Here is a 16,186-nt window from a genome sequence, read left to right as displayed (position 1 = left end):
GAATTGGCTTCTTTAAACCTAACAGCAAATAATGAGGCAATGTGCAGTTATTTCTCACAGAAAAAGAGAAATATTGAGAAATCAGGAAAGCTATTTAAAAATAGAGAACTATTGGCACAAGAAGAAAAAAGTACAAAGTATTTGATGCATACAGTGGGGTAATGGAGAAGGTGTCTGGCAAGGCAGTGAGGTTCTTGAACGTCCTTGCAGTAAAATTACTAGAGCATCCTCCCTAGACCCTCTCTAACCTTAAAGCTCTCTGTCTTTCAAGGGGAATTTGTGATACAATTATTTCTGATAGCTGAGAAACAGATCTGATTATCTGGGAAGATGAGTTTCAGTCCCCCTTTCCCTTTGAGTTGTGTTTTTGCCTATGTTGGCTCTTCTTTTCATTACGGGATATGAGGAAAATTACTTCTGTGTAGTGGAAGGAGACTGGGAGCCACTGTGTCTCTGTGTTTGGAGTCATGGGAGCTTTCCACCAGGTGTAGTTTTCCACACCTAACGGTGCGACCAGTTAGTTTAATGACTTTGATTTTAGGGAAGTTTGTCAGGTTTATGCCTGGGAATGAGATACAATTTGGTGCATGTGTTTGAAGTGCAGGAGGCAGTGCTGAAGGCTGGACTAAAGCAAACGACTCATTCCAAGGCTGCTGATTTGTACATCTGATAGCTTGTTAAAAGATTGGGTGTTACTTAGTTCCTGGTAAACTTGTATGATTGATGTTTATTAGTCAGATCACTCAAAGCCTCATATCTTTTCATGCTGATCCTGGATGACTTCAAATGGTCATCATGACAGATAAAAGAACATTGGGGGTTTTTTGAGCCTTTTCTTAAGTATTAAAACAAAGCAGGCTCTCCCTATAAGCCATCTATATTTACTTTCCTGGATAAAGTTTCTAGCTTTGCAGAAGTGTGACAAGCTAGAGGGAACATCATCATCATTATTATTTGGCTGAAAGTGATGATATTTATGTGAGGTCTTCTGACAGGGAGTTAAAGTGGAAAACATTAGTGACAATCTATTAGGAACAAGAGCATCCCTTTGAAGAAAGGGATCAGGTGTAAACCACAAAAGATTGCTTTGTTTCTGGGGTTTTTTTTGGTTATTAATCCCTGCTTTGATTTGTAAATACTGGGTTTCACGTGCAGGTTGGAAGGAAAGCCAGTGCTATTCCAAGATAGCCTTCAGCTGTGATGCTGCTCCTGATATCATCTAGTTGCCTCTTTCAAAAGACGACTGGTTGTTGTGTAGGATCTGAGATCCGATCCAATATGTTTCAATCCACCCTGTTTTCATCAAATTTGACACCGTTGCTGCTGATGGTTGTTTGCTGGCCTGCTTAAGGTGGGTCAGTGGCCTCTGCACTGCTGCTTGTACACAGATGCTTATGTTTCTGTAACTCCTGGAAAAAAAAAAAAATGTGTCTGCTGACAGTCTGTCTCTGTTAAAGTGCCAACAGTAAATAAGTCTAAATAACCTTTTACCCACAAAGGTCTGTGGCACATAGGAGCAGAAAAATGTGGGCAATAACTGTTTTTTGCAAACATCTGTTTTTGTAGTGATGATGGAGAGGGGACAAAGTAAAGACAAGAGGAGGTGGGAAATAAAATTAAGGCTTCAAGCATTTCCTTTAAAAATACTTTTTTTGCTCTTTTTTCCTAAGGTTTAGTCTTCAGTCTTTTAACAACCAGTGAGTTTGTAGGATTCTGTGTATTTCACAGCCTTAATTTTAATTTTATTTTAAAAGTTTTTTTCATACTAAAGCACTTTGGTGTGAGAGCTGGCATGGATGATTATTCTGCTGTGCTAATACGCAGCAGCAAACTTTAGCTTCCAAGTACGTACATGTATTTCTGTGGGAAATGTAGGAAAACAGTGAGAAGGAACACGCAGTACCAGCTGTCTAATGGTGTAGGTCCTGAAGACTAGGACTGACAACTGAGTAGTAGTGTGTTTAAACTCAAACTCCAGGATTTATTTTACTTAGCTTTTGTGGGGTTTATGGGTTTGGGTTTGTTTGTTTGTTTGATTTTGCTGGGGTTTTTTTTTTTTTTTTGAACAACGTTTTATATTCTGAAGATTTTCTTTGAAGCCACTGTAGAGAGTTGAAGCTTTTGCTTTCAATGTGAAGTCTGAGATCGTCATATATTACTTGATGATAGGAACTGGAATATTTATGTAGATGTCAACTAATTGGAAACTAATGCTTTAAGCCATGAGAATTTGGCAGCATTGAGGGTTATGTATGCTGATAATTTTAAGATAATGCCATAGTTTATTTCCAATGGTTTCCTGGAATCTGATGCATTAGTTAGCAATAATGAGTCAAAGCTATCTCTATATGTATGGATGAGGTATATATTGCGTAGTGGAAATCATGACTGACATCTCTGCTTCCAGTTCATGGGCTTGTACCTGCAAGCCATTCATGCAAGTGGAGAATCATTATGGGATGAGAAGGATCCTGACCTGTAGGTACTGCTAAGATCAGCCAGTTTTCAGTTACAGGAGCCGTTCAGGGTCAAATGATTTTACTTCTATGTTTCGCAGCTTTATTTGGAGAAAAAAAAATATAATTGGGTTTCACTCTGGAAGTGTTCAGTCCTGCCTTCTGCTGCTGCTTGCTCTTGGTTAAAAGTATGCTGTTTGATCTTAAAGCCTGCTCATCTCCTTTCCTGAGAGAGGACATGTTGATACCTACTGGGAGCATAAGGATCTCAAAATTCCTGCTTCAGTATGTGATACCTTTGAGACCATCCAAACATTTCCAGGTACATAATACTGAAAGGGCTGGCTCACCTGTGGTGGGCTCTTAGGGTTTTTTTCAGATGTCTCTCTTTAATTTGGGTTGATGGTCGGCTATCAGATGTTCATTGAGAGGGTTGTCTTAATGGCTTTGCTCATTTTTCTGTTCTGTTCTTTTTTGACAGCTCTTCTTCTGGGTATGTTTTTTTAAAATTCTTGAATTAAGTGTATTCCTTCCCACACACTTCTCTTGGAATTTATATGGTATGTGTTGTATGAACGTATATGACCCTATGTGCCTTCTTCCATCCCTTTCTTGGAGCTCTGGCAATAGCTGCTCAAGCTTGGTAGTACCCTCAGTTTCTAAAGTGAAAACCCTGTTACTAGAGAAAGCAATTTCAGAAGAAAATAGCATTTCCATCCCACAGTGTATGCTGATCAGCTGGTGCTTATAAATTCTGTATAAAGAGATTATGTTTCGATTAAAATGGGTCTACAAATGGCTTGGTGGGCACCTGTATTTTCTGTTGCATTGTGGTATGCAATACTTAGTTTGGTTTAAGGAATTAGAGGCTGAAATTTTGCCACAAGCTCCTGTAGACCGCTTCTAGGATCCCCACACCCCTATGAAATTTTGCCGCTTGCAAATGAAGACGGTGGCTTTCGCCTAGCAACAAGCTTTGCGGTTTCTACCTGAGGATCAAAAACACAAGTGCATTTGTTCAGTCTTTTGCGTCACCTCGGTACTGAAGGTTTTGACAGTCAAATCATTGCTGACATTTCTGTTGATGTGCAAGAAAGGGAATAATCCAGTGTGGTTTTTTGATAGCAGTGCTGTCACTGTAGGACTGACAATAGTAAAAAGTGCATTTGTCGCTGAATAACTAGATATCCTGGAAATGCTTGAGAAAGAGGTGTATTTTCAATCAAAACGCCTCATGCTTAGTGGCTATTTTCTGACTATTTTCTGACTGATTCCTTTTTGGTATTTATACTCTCCCTGAAGTATTTTTACAAAAACCTGATTCCTTCTGAAAACCCACCCAAACAACTAAAAGTGTATCTTACGTATTGTAGTATGTAAATGATTAGTCATCACTTGTAAATTGCCTAATGGAGGAGGAGGAGGAAATTTATATCGAGGGAAGTTTGATTGAGACTCCTGTATGTGTCTCGGTTCTTCTTGCCTTTTTTTCCCCCCACAGAAGATAATTATGAAGGATTTTTTTCAAAAAAACATCCTAAGAAACATTGTCATTGCAGGTTTAAAAAAAGGGCAGCTGCAGATTGTAAGCTTATTTTTTACTTGCTCATGTTTTCTTGGGGAAATTTATGTGGTGGTTTTGTTGTTTAAATGTAAGATTGTATGGTCTTCTCATGCATTGCCAATGAAAAATGATGTTGGCATCAGAGATCTTAAGTGTAACAATATGGGGAACTCAGTTTATGAAGAAATATGTCTTTGGTAAAATGTGATAAGATTACGTTAAGCACCTGTGGCACAAGACCAGAAATGCTGTTTATTGGAGTCTTGGCAGGTGCCTTCACTTGCTGGATATGATACCCTTTGGTTGGTTGGTTTGTTGTCTGGTTTTTGTTTTGCTCTGTTTGTTTGCCTTATGAATAGTTAATTCACAGCGCATGGTAACATTGAAGAGTCCTGAAATAATTTGCCTCCTGATTTTGGTACGGTTATCTGTTTCCTGGTTGGTTTTGGAGGGTTTTGATTGCAGTGGTCTATCCCCTGGCTGGCTGTTTTCCAGGTGAAACTGTATTGCACTGTATTTCCCTGGGTTTTTTAGTTTGTGGTTGGTTTTGTTTGATTATTATTTTTTTTCTTCCTCCTCTCTTTCGGAATTGTGAGGGAAAAGGTTAATGGAAGATGGTTATGAGGAAAGGTTTTTTCAGTCTGGTTTATTCAGTCGTTTCTCTCTGAGTATTTCCTCCGTGAAATACATTTGCATGTGCTTGAGTGCTTAGGCATAATTTTCCGTATTGTTCCTCCGCTCCCATCACAATCCTCTGTTTGTCAATGAGATAACATTTCTGAAAATATCCTGCAAGAAATACCAAAAAGCAAGTTAGAGGACGTACTTTGTGTTACTCAGTGCAAATTTTTAAGTGGTTTGAGGAAAAGAAATATTTTTATGTATATAAATTTGCAGGGTGGCAGTGGTAGTTCATAGAGCTGCCTGCTGATCTGCCCTGTGTGCTTGAGCCCCTGGAGAGGGCAGGGCTTGATTTTTGTGAAAGGCTAAGTTCCATTTCTGGCACATGAAATTCAGCTTTCTTAACGTGGTGATTTCCAGTGTGCTGTCACGTACTGTACAGCAAATGCAACCATGTTCAATTTATATTGTGCCTCAGAAACAAAGCATCTAATATTAGAGTAAGATGATTTTCAGGCTGGTCCTCCCCCACCCGCCCAAGTGGAATGATACATATTTCCTCCTGTTTGCTGTTTTTGTGTATTTGCACTAATTGCTTCAACTGTGATTCACGCGCAAGCCTTGAGAAGAGGTGCCTGCTGTATCAAGACAGTTCGGCACATGGCCATGGCTTGTAAATCGGTCCGGTTCATCCAAAAATACTCCTTTTCCTTCAGATCAGCTATTCAGCTGGCAAAGACAATCCTGATGAACAGCATAAATTGCATGGCTGAGGTGACTCTCTCAGGTTTATTTTCCAAACCGTAACCTGGAGATCACTCACATGGTGCCTAGAAAGAAAGTGGTTTTGGTTTGGTTTTGGTTTTTTTTTTCCTGGTGCCGTTGTTCAGGGAACAGGATTTCATCCTCCTTCTTCTCCCATTCTTGATCATTTAAACTTTTGTTCAGCTTATTAAATTAACATCTTGATTCACTCCCTTGGAAAAGCAGGTCACTTTCTAAAAGCACCCACCTAGCTTCTTTTTCAATAGCGTTTGACTATTGAAATTTTAATTGGAGCAGAAGCCGTAGTTCAAAAGCAGGCAAGTCCTTTTTCCTCACAGCCTCATTGATTTCTGTTGAAGCAAACAGATGAGCTTACATATAAATATGTATATATGCTTTTTTAAATGAAAAGTGCCGAAATTCACTAAAAAAGGTTAAATTTGAAGTGAGTAATCTTCGGTGCATAATGCAATTGTTAATTTTAGCTCCTTGCGTAGGAGCTGTTATGACTTGAACAGCCGGCTCAAGCCTTCATTAGAGAAGAAGCAGTCGGTTTTGAGACAGGTGGAGCTGGATCAAGCTGTGAAAGTGATTTGCTTGAAGCTGGTCATTAGTGTTAGAAATGTGGTCCTGTGTATTGCATCCTTACCTTGTACCATGATCATTATCATTGTTATTATTTACTTTTCGTCTTTTTCCAGGTTGACTATGATTCGTCAAACTCTCTGAAGGACCAGCATGGAGATTGGCATTCTGAACTGTTAATGGGGACATGGGACTCACGTTGTCATTGATCATTTGTGTGGACTTAACCAGCGAAGAGCAACAGAAGACGTTAGAAAGACAGTGGGAATTATAGCAGTTTTTCAGGTAAATGGCTTCTTTGGTGCAGCTGATAAACCATGAGTGTAAATGTTTTTGTGAACACTGTGTAAGCACGGAGGTGAGCTGTGAGGTAATATCCCATGAAGAACTTGTGCATGCATGTCCATCTCTCGATGAAAAACCTTAACAAATTAAGGGTTATTTAACAGACCAGTTTCAGGTCTTGCCATTCATCATGTTTTGCATTTTTAGCAAAGTGGTTCCAGTTTCAGGGGTAACCTCAGAATAGCCAGTACTGCGGAACTTCCTGGGGAGGGCGGTGGGAGGATGGAGAACAACTCAAAGCTTGAGTTGGCCGATTGGGAGATCATTTGTGAAATTCCTTTTCCAGTCAGTTTGTTTGTGAACCGTGTAGCCTCGTTTCTTGTGAAAGCCATAATCTTCCCCAAACAAGAAGATTATGTAGGAAAGGTTTTGTTGTTTTATTTGCTTACAGTGTCAAAACAAAAGCAATTATTGGAAAAAAATAAGTTCTTAAAACTCGGTATGTCTTATTTTTTCACTTATACCTTAAAAAGCTGAAGGTAAGCGATATCAGATCTGTCGAATGTTAATTACAAGCTGTAAAAAGAAACACGGCAAAGTGTGATTTTGTTTAATAGCCAGTGTTTCATTGTTGAGAAGTGGCAGGGTATTGCAAAAGACCGCTTCTGAAATAACTCTCTCAACTGCAGTTGTTTTTCCTGAAGATACTTCTTAAACCAAATGGATGGGGAAAGAAAAGTTAAATTATTCATGAGTCTCATTTGACAATTGATCAGTGGGGGAGGTTTCAAGAGGGAGTTGAGGGTAGAGAGAGAGAAAGAGAGATAAAATAATAATAGGCTTTAACTTTGAAAAGCCTTTAAAGCTTCTGTACAACAACCCATTGTGAGCTGAGAATAAATGCAGTTCAGTTAAGATATCTTCATTAGAAATACCTGCCAAGGGCTTCCTGTAGGATTTTCATAGTGCTGGAGAGTGACATGGGGTTTGGGAAGAGGCTTACAATTTTAATAATGGAGCTGTCAGTTTGATGCCTGAAAATGTTGACCCTGAAAGCTTTATTGCCAAATTTAGATTTCATATTTATGTTGAATTATTACCTCTTCAAAAAAAAAAAAAAAAATTTAAACTGGTAGTGAGCTCCATGGTCTTCTGCAATGTACAAAATGCATGGTTGAGCACTAAAAACAGTGCTCTTCCTCATGTTTCATTTTTATTTCTGTTTGTTGCTTGGCTATTCTATTTTATTAAAAAAAAAAAAAAAAAAAGGAGGGGGGAAAAAAGATATAGAGGAGGGGAGCACTGAGATGCCAGAGACCTGGAGGTCTGAATGGGTCTTTCCTGGCTGGTGCCACTGAGCTCTGTAGCGGAGAATCCCTCACTGTCCCTGTCTGTACCTGGGCAGTCCTGGGGCTGGGCTGGGAGGGTCTCCACCAAGACTGTTTAGATTGGAGTTCTGCTTCTTTAACCTGATGCAGTTCTACCGTTATCCAGTAGATTCAGTATATCTTCATATATATACGATTCAGTACGTATCTTCAACTGGGGCATACATAGCTTTCTGCTCCTGAGCTGCATATTTTCATTTGTTTATCAAAGGGAATGAATTTACTTACTTAGGCATTAAAAAAAATAAAATAAAAATTCACCCCCAGTGTTTTTTTTTGTGTGTGTTTGTGTCGTGATATCTTGACCTTTCAGGTCACCAAATCTTGTTATTTTAATTTCTGTCTGGAAGAATGTCTGAGCAAGGTAAATTGAACCAGGAGACAGCAGAGGAAGCTGTGAAAGAGCAGGAGAATGCCATCTCTGAAACGAACCCAGACAACTGTATCCTTAATAAATCTGAAAGCTCGGAAGTAGAGGAGAAGGAGGAGAAGCTGAGTGATGCCAAGACAGAGCTGCAGGTAAGATAGGAATGGTGAATGAGTGCGTTAAATATCAGTGTGTTATCGTCGCCTTTCCATTTCTGTGATCTCTTTCATTGCCTATTCTTCCCATTTTCCTCTCATTATTTTGAGACTGCTTATCTTTTGTTGAATTTTTGTTTATCTATTTTTATTTTGAGTCCTTTTATCTCCCTATAAAATAAATCGTGTTATTTGTTATACCTTTCGAGCTCTTTAGGCTGCTGCGTTATTTAATTTTTCTGAGAATTTCTAGACTTCTGTGTTAAAGCTTGGTGAAATACTTGACTGTTTTCCCTCTTTGGGGATTTAGAAAGCTACCTTGATGTCATGAATTTGCAGGTATACTAATGAATAATTACTTGATATGTGGTTTGGTTTGTAGGTGTTACTGCCAACAAAAAGTTGTTATGCAAAGCCTAAGAAGGTAATTTGATAAGAAGACTTTATCAGCTGAGGGGTTTTTAATCCTTTTTGCTCAATCAAATATAAAAATAAAGTGGGAGACTACAATTTAAGAGGAATTTGGAGGGGGGGAGCATTTACTGAAGTGTGCGTTTTCTTACATTTTTATTATATGCAAAAATACAGACCACTTTGCAGCGTGTTTTTATTGTTTATACCTGTTCCTGTAATGAATAAATTGAGCAGAGATGCTTCTTGGTTTTCCTTGCTTTCCAGACTGGGTTTGGGGAAGTTGTTTTTGCAGTGACCAACCGATTAAAGTACCATTTAGGAGTGATTTAGTCTTTTTATTTATTGGTAATGCTCTTGTCATGCACACTTTCCACTGAAGGGATAACTGCTTCTCTTTTTTGCTACACTCAGAAACGAGGTGCAAATCAGAACCAGCAGAAAAAGAGATCCAAGGTAAGGGTCCATCTCTGTTTATTTGGAATTGCATGCCATGGTGTAGGATAAAGAATTTCAATCAAATGTGTGTCTGCAATTGAAATGATGGCCTTTCATCACTTGGTGTGGTGGTTGGGGTTTTTTTGTTGGTTTTGTTGGTTTTAGTTCGCCCCACCCCACCCCATAATCTAGTTGCACAAAGGCAGAGGACTTCCTCTGAATAAAATGTGTCAGGCTCCCCCTTATTTATCCAACATACTTTTATGCTTCTGGGCTCTCTGTGCACTTGTGCTTTATAGTGTGCATGCTTCTGTGCACCACTGGGGAAGGAAAAAGCTCATTCCTTTTGCTTTAGTAATTAACATTTTTGTTTGGATTTTATTTTAATGGACTAATCTTGACATAAAGAAGCAGGGACTGACTAGCTCCCTAAGGGGGAGGAAAGGAGCTTTTAGGAACAAAAATACTCTGAAAACCTTATTTTAATTTTCCAAGTGCAGATCCGTAAAACTTGCAGGTTTTTAATTGTCTCTGTTCCTTGGTTATGATACTACTAGAAGCAGAGGGGGGGGGGATACCCAAAACAAACAAAAAAAACCCAACCCCAACCAAAAAACAAATGAGAGAAGGAACCTTTGAGTTTAACTTTGTTAAATTACCTTCAATATTGGATTATCCATTTTTTGCTGTTAGGATTTTTGGTGGAAGTGAGTGAACTGTAGCAGAAATCATTAAAAGCAAAAAGAAACCTGCCACCTAACTCTGTGTGGCAAACAACTGGTTGCTTAGAATCCTTTTCTATCTGCATTAAAGGCAGATACAGTTTTGCTGGCTGGGTGGGTAGTAGTTACTTTGGATGCTTAGGGACAGCTGATGTGTGCAGCTTCTGTGACTTGGGGTCAGTAGTAGTGTTCTCTGTTTTGTTTTTTTCTCTCTCTTATTCAGTCAGGAGCTAAAGGAAAACTCGTCCGGAGTCTTGCTGTATGCGAAGAGTCATCCCCTCGCCCAGGAGCAGAAAATCTTCATGATAATCAGGTACACTTGCAATCATTGCTGTTATCTGCATGGTTGACCTCCATCTCCAGTTGCATGATTATGTTACTTAATTGGGCACTTAACAATGTCTTTCTTGGGGGAAAAATTACATCCGACAATGAACATATTTGTATGACGTTATCTGGTTTAGCGTGAACTTTATTTTGAAATATCGGTTTTGTACTATATCACAGGGTGTTGTTTGCTTTTTTTTCCAGACCCCCTGAAAATTTCAGCAAATGGAAAAGAATTCAAAAGAATTCAGATTTTTAAAATTAAAAAAATAATCAAAAAGAATATTAATATGTTCTTTTCTCTAAGGCTATCTCTTTCAAGGCTGCACCAGATACAGTTATGAATATGCTCTGGTTTCTGATTCCTCTGAGACTCCAGTTCATATCAGTGTCCCCCTTCACATAAAATTCACAGGTCCTTCGCTCTCTAAAATACCTTGGCAGAGCCAAGGAGGCCTCCCACTGAGTGGCAATCATTTTCTAAACTCTTGGTGTAGACTTTCCAGTACCGAAAAGTGTGTATTTGAGTCTACCTGTCCTGGTAGCGTTGTATTCCCAGCAGCTGGTGGAGCTCTGTCCCCTGCACCCTTCACCTCGGACAATAACACTGGTGGCAGTCTTTGTAAACTAACTTCAAAAAAGCAAAAGTTAAAACCTCAAATACTCTTCTTTGCTTCTTTGCTTGCTTGGTAAAGGCAAGGCTTAAACAAACAAACAAACAAACAAAAAACAAAACCTAACCCAAAATGTCATCAGCACTGCCTATAATTTATGGGATGTTTATGTGCAAATGGCATCAGCTATTGAGAGAGCTTGAGCAAGTGACTTCTTGTGAGCTTAGCACAAAAACAAAAAATCACATTTAAGTGTACTTTCTCACTGTTTCCTCTGTTGACTTGAAACAAATCCAGCTCTCCTATTTGCTCATAAGTATGGAGAGGCTTTTCTTTTTTCTGTTGTGTGTTTTTTTTTTTTTTTTTTTTTAAAGACCAAACCCCAGGTTGTTTAGCTGGGGAGTGTCTACATGTTCTACTGCTCTACGATGATGCTTGTGCAGTAGATGGGCAGGTTATTTTATCAGTTGTTCTGTTGTAGGTATATACTTTCTGCTTAACTTGCGTTAGTCAAGATGTGTGGCTTTTGTTCTGCTTTCATTTGTATTTTCTATTGTTTAATGGAGAATGAAAAGGAAAACATAAAGAGATTGTATTAAGCATCGCATGGTAGTTTATAATGTACTGCACAGGACCTGTATTAAATGTCAGAAGCTGGCAGGTTTTGAGGCAAAATCCCTGTCTGGATCGCACCCTGACACCAGGCGGAGGAGGGGTTGCCCCCATTACACACAGCCTCTGGTCTTACCTGACTCTGAGCAGCTGTGGCTAAGATTTCCTTGGCCATATTGAAATATTTATGGGAGATAAAAAAACTCCCTGGGCTCCTGCATCCATTTCCTAAAGACGCAATTGGCTTGATGTAATAATTAGGTAGGAGTTGCACTTTTGCTCTTGCTGAATTTTACTGATGAATGTGGCTCAGCTTTGCCATGGAAAGCTGGACCTGCAGGCTCCTCCTTGGACTGGCTGAAGGATATAGGAAGTTCTGTGCCAACTGAATTTCTTTGCTTTCACTTCAGAGGAAAAAAAAGTTTATTTTTGGTATCGATTTTTTTTTTTTTTAATTATTGTTTTATCTTAACGGTTTACAAAGCACAGGGAGTTAATTACCAGAGAATGTACGGTACATTGCCAGAACTACTGAGTATGGATTGTACTGCAGACTTGATGTTTGTATTTATATTTGACTACTTGCCTTCATTTTCCTGTACAGGGAAAAAACTTGTTTACCTGTATTACTTGATCTTGAACGCTTACCTGATAGTTCACTATGTCCTTACTTAAAAGGAATGTTGCCTTTAATGTTATACTATTGACCAAGAAGTGTATTACTGCAATTTGAACATTTATTTTGTTGTTCACTATACTTAACTTGTATCAATGTATTTATTAATATTGTATTTTATTATTGAGAAAATCAATAAAAATCTAAGAAAATATACAGTAGCTTGCTTTCACGACTCTACAGCCCTTTTGTGTATTTCTTATAGCGCAAATATATAAGTATTATGTTACATGTAAAACAGTATCTACTATATGTTCATATGTGTGCTTATGTGTTAAGTCTGTTGTTTTTCTTTTCATAAGTGCACTTTAACAACCACTGTGAAATTTAGGATTAATATCCTAGGAACAGCATGGCCAGTTACATTTTTCTCCTGTTCTGAAAATCCAATGGTGCAGTTGCTCTGCTTTGGGCAGCGCTGGGAATCGGACTTATCCTTCAGGGGTTTTTGGCAGTGGTTGATCCAAAGTTTGTTGTTTGAATGAGAAATTGAATTGTCATTTGAAGTGAAAGAAAGCAGGCATAACATTAGTCCTCTCAGTGCTACTGAGCAGGTAATCAAACATTTTGCTATTATCCTTACCTCAAATGACCAGGAGTTCCCAGTCCTTCCGCCTGTGCCCTCAGTTTTTGGCTAATACTGTCAGCCAAAAGTAACAAAGCAGGGATTAAGGACAGTAGGTCAGGTTAAATTTTGGTTCTAGGGCTTTGTTTCTCTTTTACAGTGCTTTCCATCTCAAGTCTTTCGTGCCACATTAGAATTTAACAAAACCAATAATGATTAAGCTAAGAAATTACCAATTTCTGTCTTACTGTGGCATGTTTATGCTGATAGCTTGTTCCGTTAGGATCTTGTCTTACATGTGTTGTGGTGGCTGATTGGTAGTTCTTTATAAAATTCAGAAACCTAAAATTTGTAATAATTATTGAAAACATCTTTTGAATTCATAACGGTCTGGTTGCTTAACACACACACACACACACACACACACACACACACCCTTACTTCCCCTTACTGTAAAATTTTGTATCAATCTTCTGGTATGCTAGTATTCCTTGAAAAGTTGTGAAGGAAGGCAATTTACTAGCATTCAAGAAACTCTGATTTTCTCCAGTACTGGTGAATTTGGTTTTCATTAACATGATGCCAAAAAATTATCAGGCATGCAGGACTCTCTTGTATTAAAGAAAACTGCATTACCATGGAGTTTTGTGACAGCTGAATTTGAATGTGCATTTTTACACTACTTAAGCATATAGTATTATTTTGGCCATTTTTTCTTCCAAAGAATATGAACACAGAAGTATGCTTGCTTCAGTTTTGTTCAACCAGATTGCTGTTTCTTAAAATACATAAATTATGCCATGGTAACTTCAAAAGAAAACAATTTGTGTTTTGTTAAAACAAAGTCATTTTAAAATAATGTTGTAAGTGGGGGGAAAACAAGTTCTTTGAAGCAAATCAGAAAATGCAAACCAGCTTGAATTCTCAGATTAATTAACTTTTAAAGCTGAAGCATGCTTTCGAAGGGACTCATAGTCTCTGAAATAATGAATTTTTGAGGATAAAACTTGTGATGCCTCAAAGCAATTCACTTACCACAACTTGTTTGAAAATCACAGGGCACAATTCACCCCTTTTGCTAAAGGCACTTCTGCCTATGTCTTTATATTTAAAGTACTGGCTAAGTTGGTAAGCCCTTTTTCATACAACTGAGTTTATAATGTGCTGGCTCTCTTCCACTATCAGAGCCTGAAAGCTCGGTCTAGCTGATACTGCGCTTACGTCTGCAAAAGAGCTCATATGAACCTGTAGGTTTTTTACTAGAGGAAGAAGTTAAACTTTTCAGACGTCTATCCATCAATCATCATTTAACATGTATAATATTAATTAAATTATAGAATTACTTAAGAAAGCCCATATAAAATACTTGTCGCTGTTTTGATAAGTGATAATTACTAGTGTTGACTAATACAGTGCCTTTAATATAAGTAGGCTACAAGTTTATAGTGTTCAAGTATTAGAGAAGAAATAGACTTACCACTAGAATTTGGCCTCTGAGATGTCATTAATTCTCCTGGAAAAAAAATCATTTTTTAAATAGGAAAGAAATGTATCTGGCTTCAGCTTTTCTAGCTATACATAGTTTAATGCAAATGTCTGCAGGTTAGAAGCCATGGGAAGCTTACTGAGTCTGGCCCTAAGTTTATCTTTCTTCTTTCCCAACAGGAATCAATCCAACTGCAGCTTTCAAGTTTTCCTAGCTTGCAAGAAGAAGATAAATCTAGTAAAGATGACTCCGAGAAAGAAAAAGAGAAGGATAAAAATAAAGAAAAAGATAAAAACAGTGAAAAAAACAAGATCAGAATGTTATCAAAAGGTGAACTTAGAATTTAAATTGCTATAATTACTGTTATAAAAAATATTAAGTTTTTATAAGCATGCATTTTTAAAATTTGTTATAAGTACACACTAGAAGTGTTTTCATACATTGAGAAGATTCAGAACCTGAAATATGTATGCATGAAAGTGTTTTCTATACAAACATTGGACTCTGAAAGTGAAGAAACTTTCCAAACTGAGGTTTGGTATTACAGATGATTAATTTTGTTTAATTGAACATCGTTGTTCTGAATACTTTAATCATGTCGTTATAAACAGATATAGGTGTGATCATATAATAAGATAATTGTAAGACTCTACTATGCTTTTTTTCCCCATTAATGATAATATATTGGCATGTCACTTGTGCAATGTAAGCAGTAGAGAGCAATCCTCTTAACTATTGTTCTTCTCTCATGGAGAATTTCTCTGAAATAATATAAGGAAATCCATCCATGATGTTTAACCTGCATTGCAATCTCCTATTATCAGCTACTAAGACTTCTTCGGAAAAGATCTTGTGTCTAAATTTGGTATTTTTTTAAAAAATCTGTTTATTAATCTGTGGTATAAAGTTGCAGTGTAATCTCTCAAAAATAATCATTGCCTACCTGGGTGTGGATCCGCAGCTGGTGTGAATTGCCATTGGGCTTCAATGGAGCTCTCACAGTTCACGCCAGCTTGAGGATCTGTGTGTACTTTTGAGTCAGGCAGTATAACAATGCTGAAAAATTAATTCTGACTGCTGTCATGCAACCCTGTTACCCGCCCACTCTTGGGCGTCACTGGATTTCAGTCTGTTCATGCAAATACATTTCCCACTGGCACGATGCCTCATTTCCTGTGTGTACAGCATTTATGAAATGATGCAAAGAGACACTGATGAATAAAACTCTTGTTTTCTCTTTTTAAAATATTGTGTTTAGTAGTTTGGCAGGATCTTGAGTGGCCTTGAAGGTTTCCTGTGATTTTTCAAATGACCAGCAGCTTCTGTTGGTTTCTAGTTTTGGTGCTGCCTTCTCAGTAAAATGGTACAGAGGAGCCATGAACGTCCACCCGGTGCTTCTAAGTGTAGATCTTTCTTGGCTGAGATCCAAACAAATGTTTTCTTTCAGAGCATACGCTTTCAGATTGTTGGTGGAAAATGGAATTTGATTTATAGTTTAGTTTAATCGTAATCGTTGACACGAAATAAATGTGTGTTTGTTTTTATTTTTCAGATTGCAGTCAAGAGTACACAGACTCAACAGGCATAGATTTGCATGAGTTTCTCATTAACACATTAAAGAATAACCCCAGGTAGGTATTTTCTGCATTAGAGCTGGCACTCCTGAAATGATAGTTGGTGCTCTGAGCTCCCGTAACTGTGGACTGTGTTCTGTTAGCGCTGGAGATGGTTATGAGGGGAAATGTAAAGGAGGTAGGCAAAAAAACCCAGTAAAAAGTCATCAACTTCTCCCCCATGCAGTCACCTATTGCTTAATTTCACTTTCAGTGACACCTGGTCTTTGTCCTTTACCTTCTTGCATATAGCTTTGTGTGATGTTAGCAGTAATACATTATAACCATTGCAGTTGGAGACTTGAATACGAATATAAAGTAGCTTTCTTTTGGCAATGCTGTACACAATTAAAATCCTGCGCACAGTGCCAAATTCTGCTGTCAGCATTCCCACGGTTTTCATTTGGAGCAACAATCTCATCTCGTTATTGAATTGTCTCTAAATGTCTAAGGAAGGTTCTGTAATGTTTTTATATGCTGTGATTTTCAACATTCATTTCAACTGAATCCGTTAAATAGGTACCACATAATTCTGC

General features: G+C 38.0%; 1 protein-coding gene across 13 annotated transcripts in view; it reads left to right on the top strand.

Annotated features, from left to right (window-relative positions):
- Positions 1–16,186, top strand: part of ARPP21 (cAMP regulated phosphoprotein 21) — a 143,909-nt gene that overhangs the window by 30,219 nt on the left and 97,504 nt on the right. For 11 of the 13 annotated variants that reach the window (XM_037386792.1, XM_037386802.1, XM_037386791.1 and 8 more), the window contains exons 2-7: positions 6,108–6,276; positions 7,978–8,183; positions 9,012–9,053; positions 9,981–10,070; positions 14,217–14,367; positions 15,590–15,668. In XM_037386792.1, the coding sequence (XP_037242689.1) occupies positions 8,016–8,183; positions 9,012–9,053; positions 9,981–10,070; positions 14,217–14,367; positions 15,590–15,668 (530 nt within the window). In that variant the 5' untranslated portion in view covers positions 6,108–6,276; positions 7,978–8,015. The remainder of the gene's footprint in view (positions 1–6,107; positions 6,277–7,977; positions 8,184–9,011; positions 9,054–9,980; positions 10,071–14,216; positions 14,368–15,589; positions 15,669–16,186) is intronic. The other 2 variants (XM_037386794.1, XM_037386795.1) reach the window with 1 other exon arrangement.

Source organism: Falco rusticolus, chromosome 4 (genome assembly GCF_015220075.1).
Source record: "Falco rusticolus isolate bFalRus1 chromosome 4, bFalRus1.pri, whole genome shotgun sequence".
In the NCBI taxonomy this organism is placed as follows: Eukaryota; Metazoa; Chordata; class Aves; order Falconiformes; family Falconidae; genus Falco; species Falco rusticolus.
Note: the sequence above shows the minus strand (reverse complement) of the source record. Positions and strands in the feature narration are given on the sequence as shown.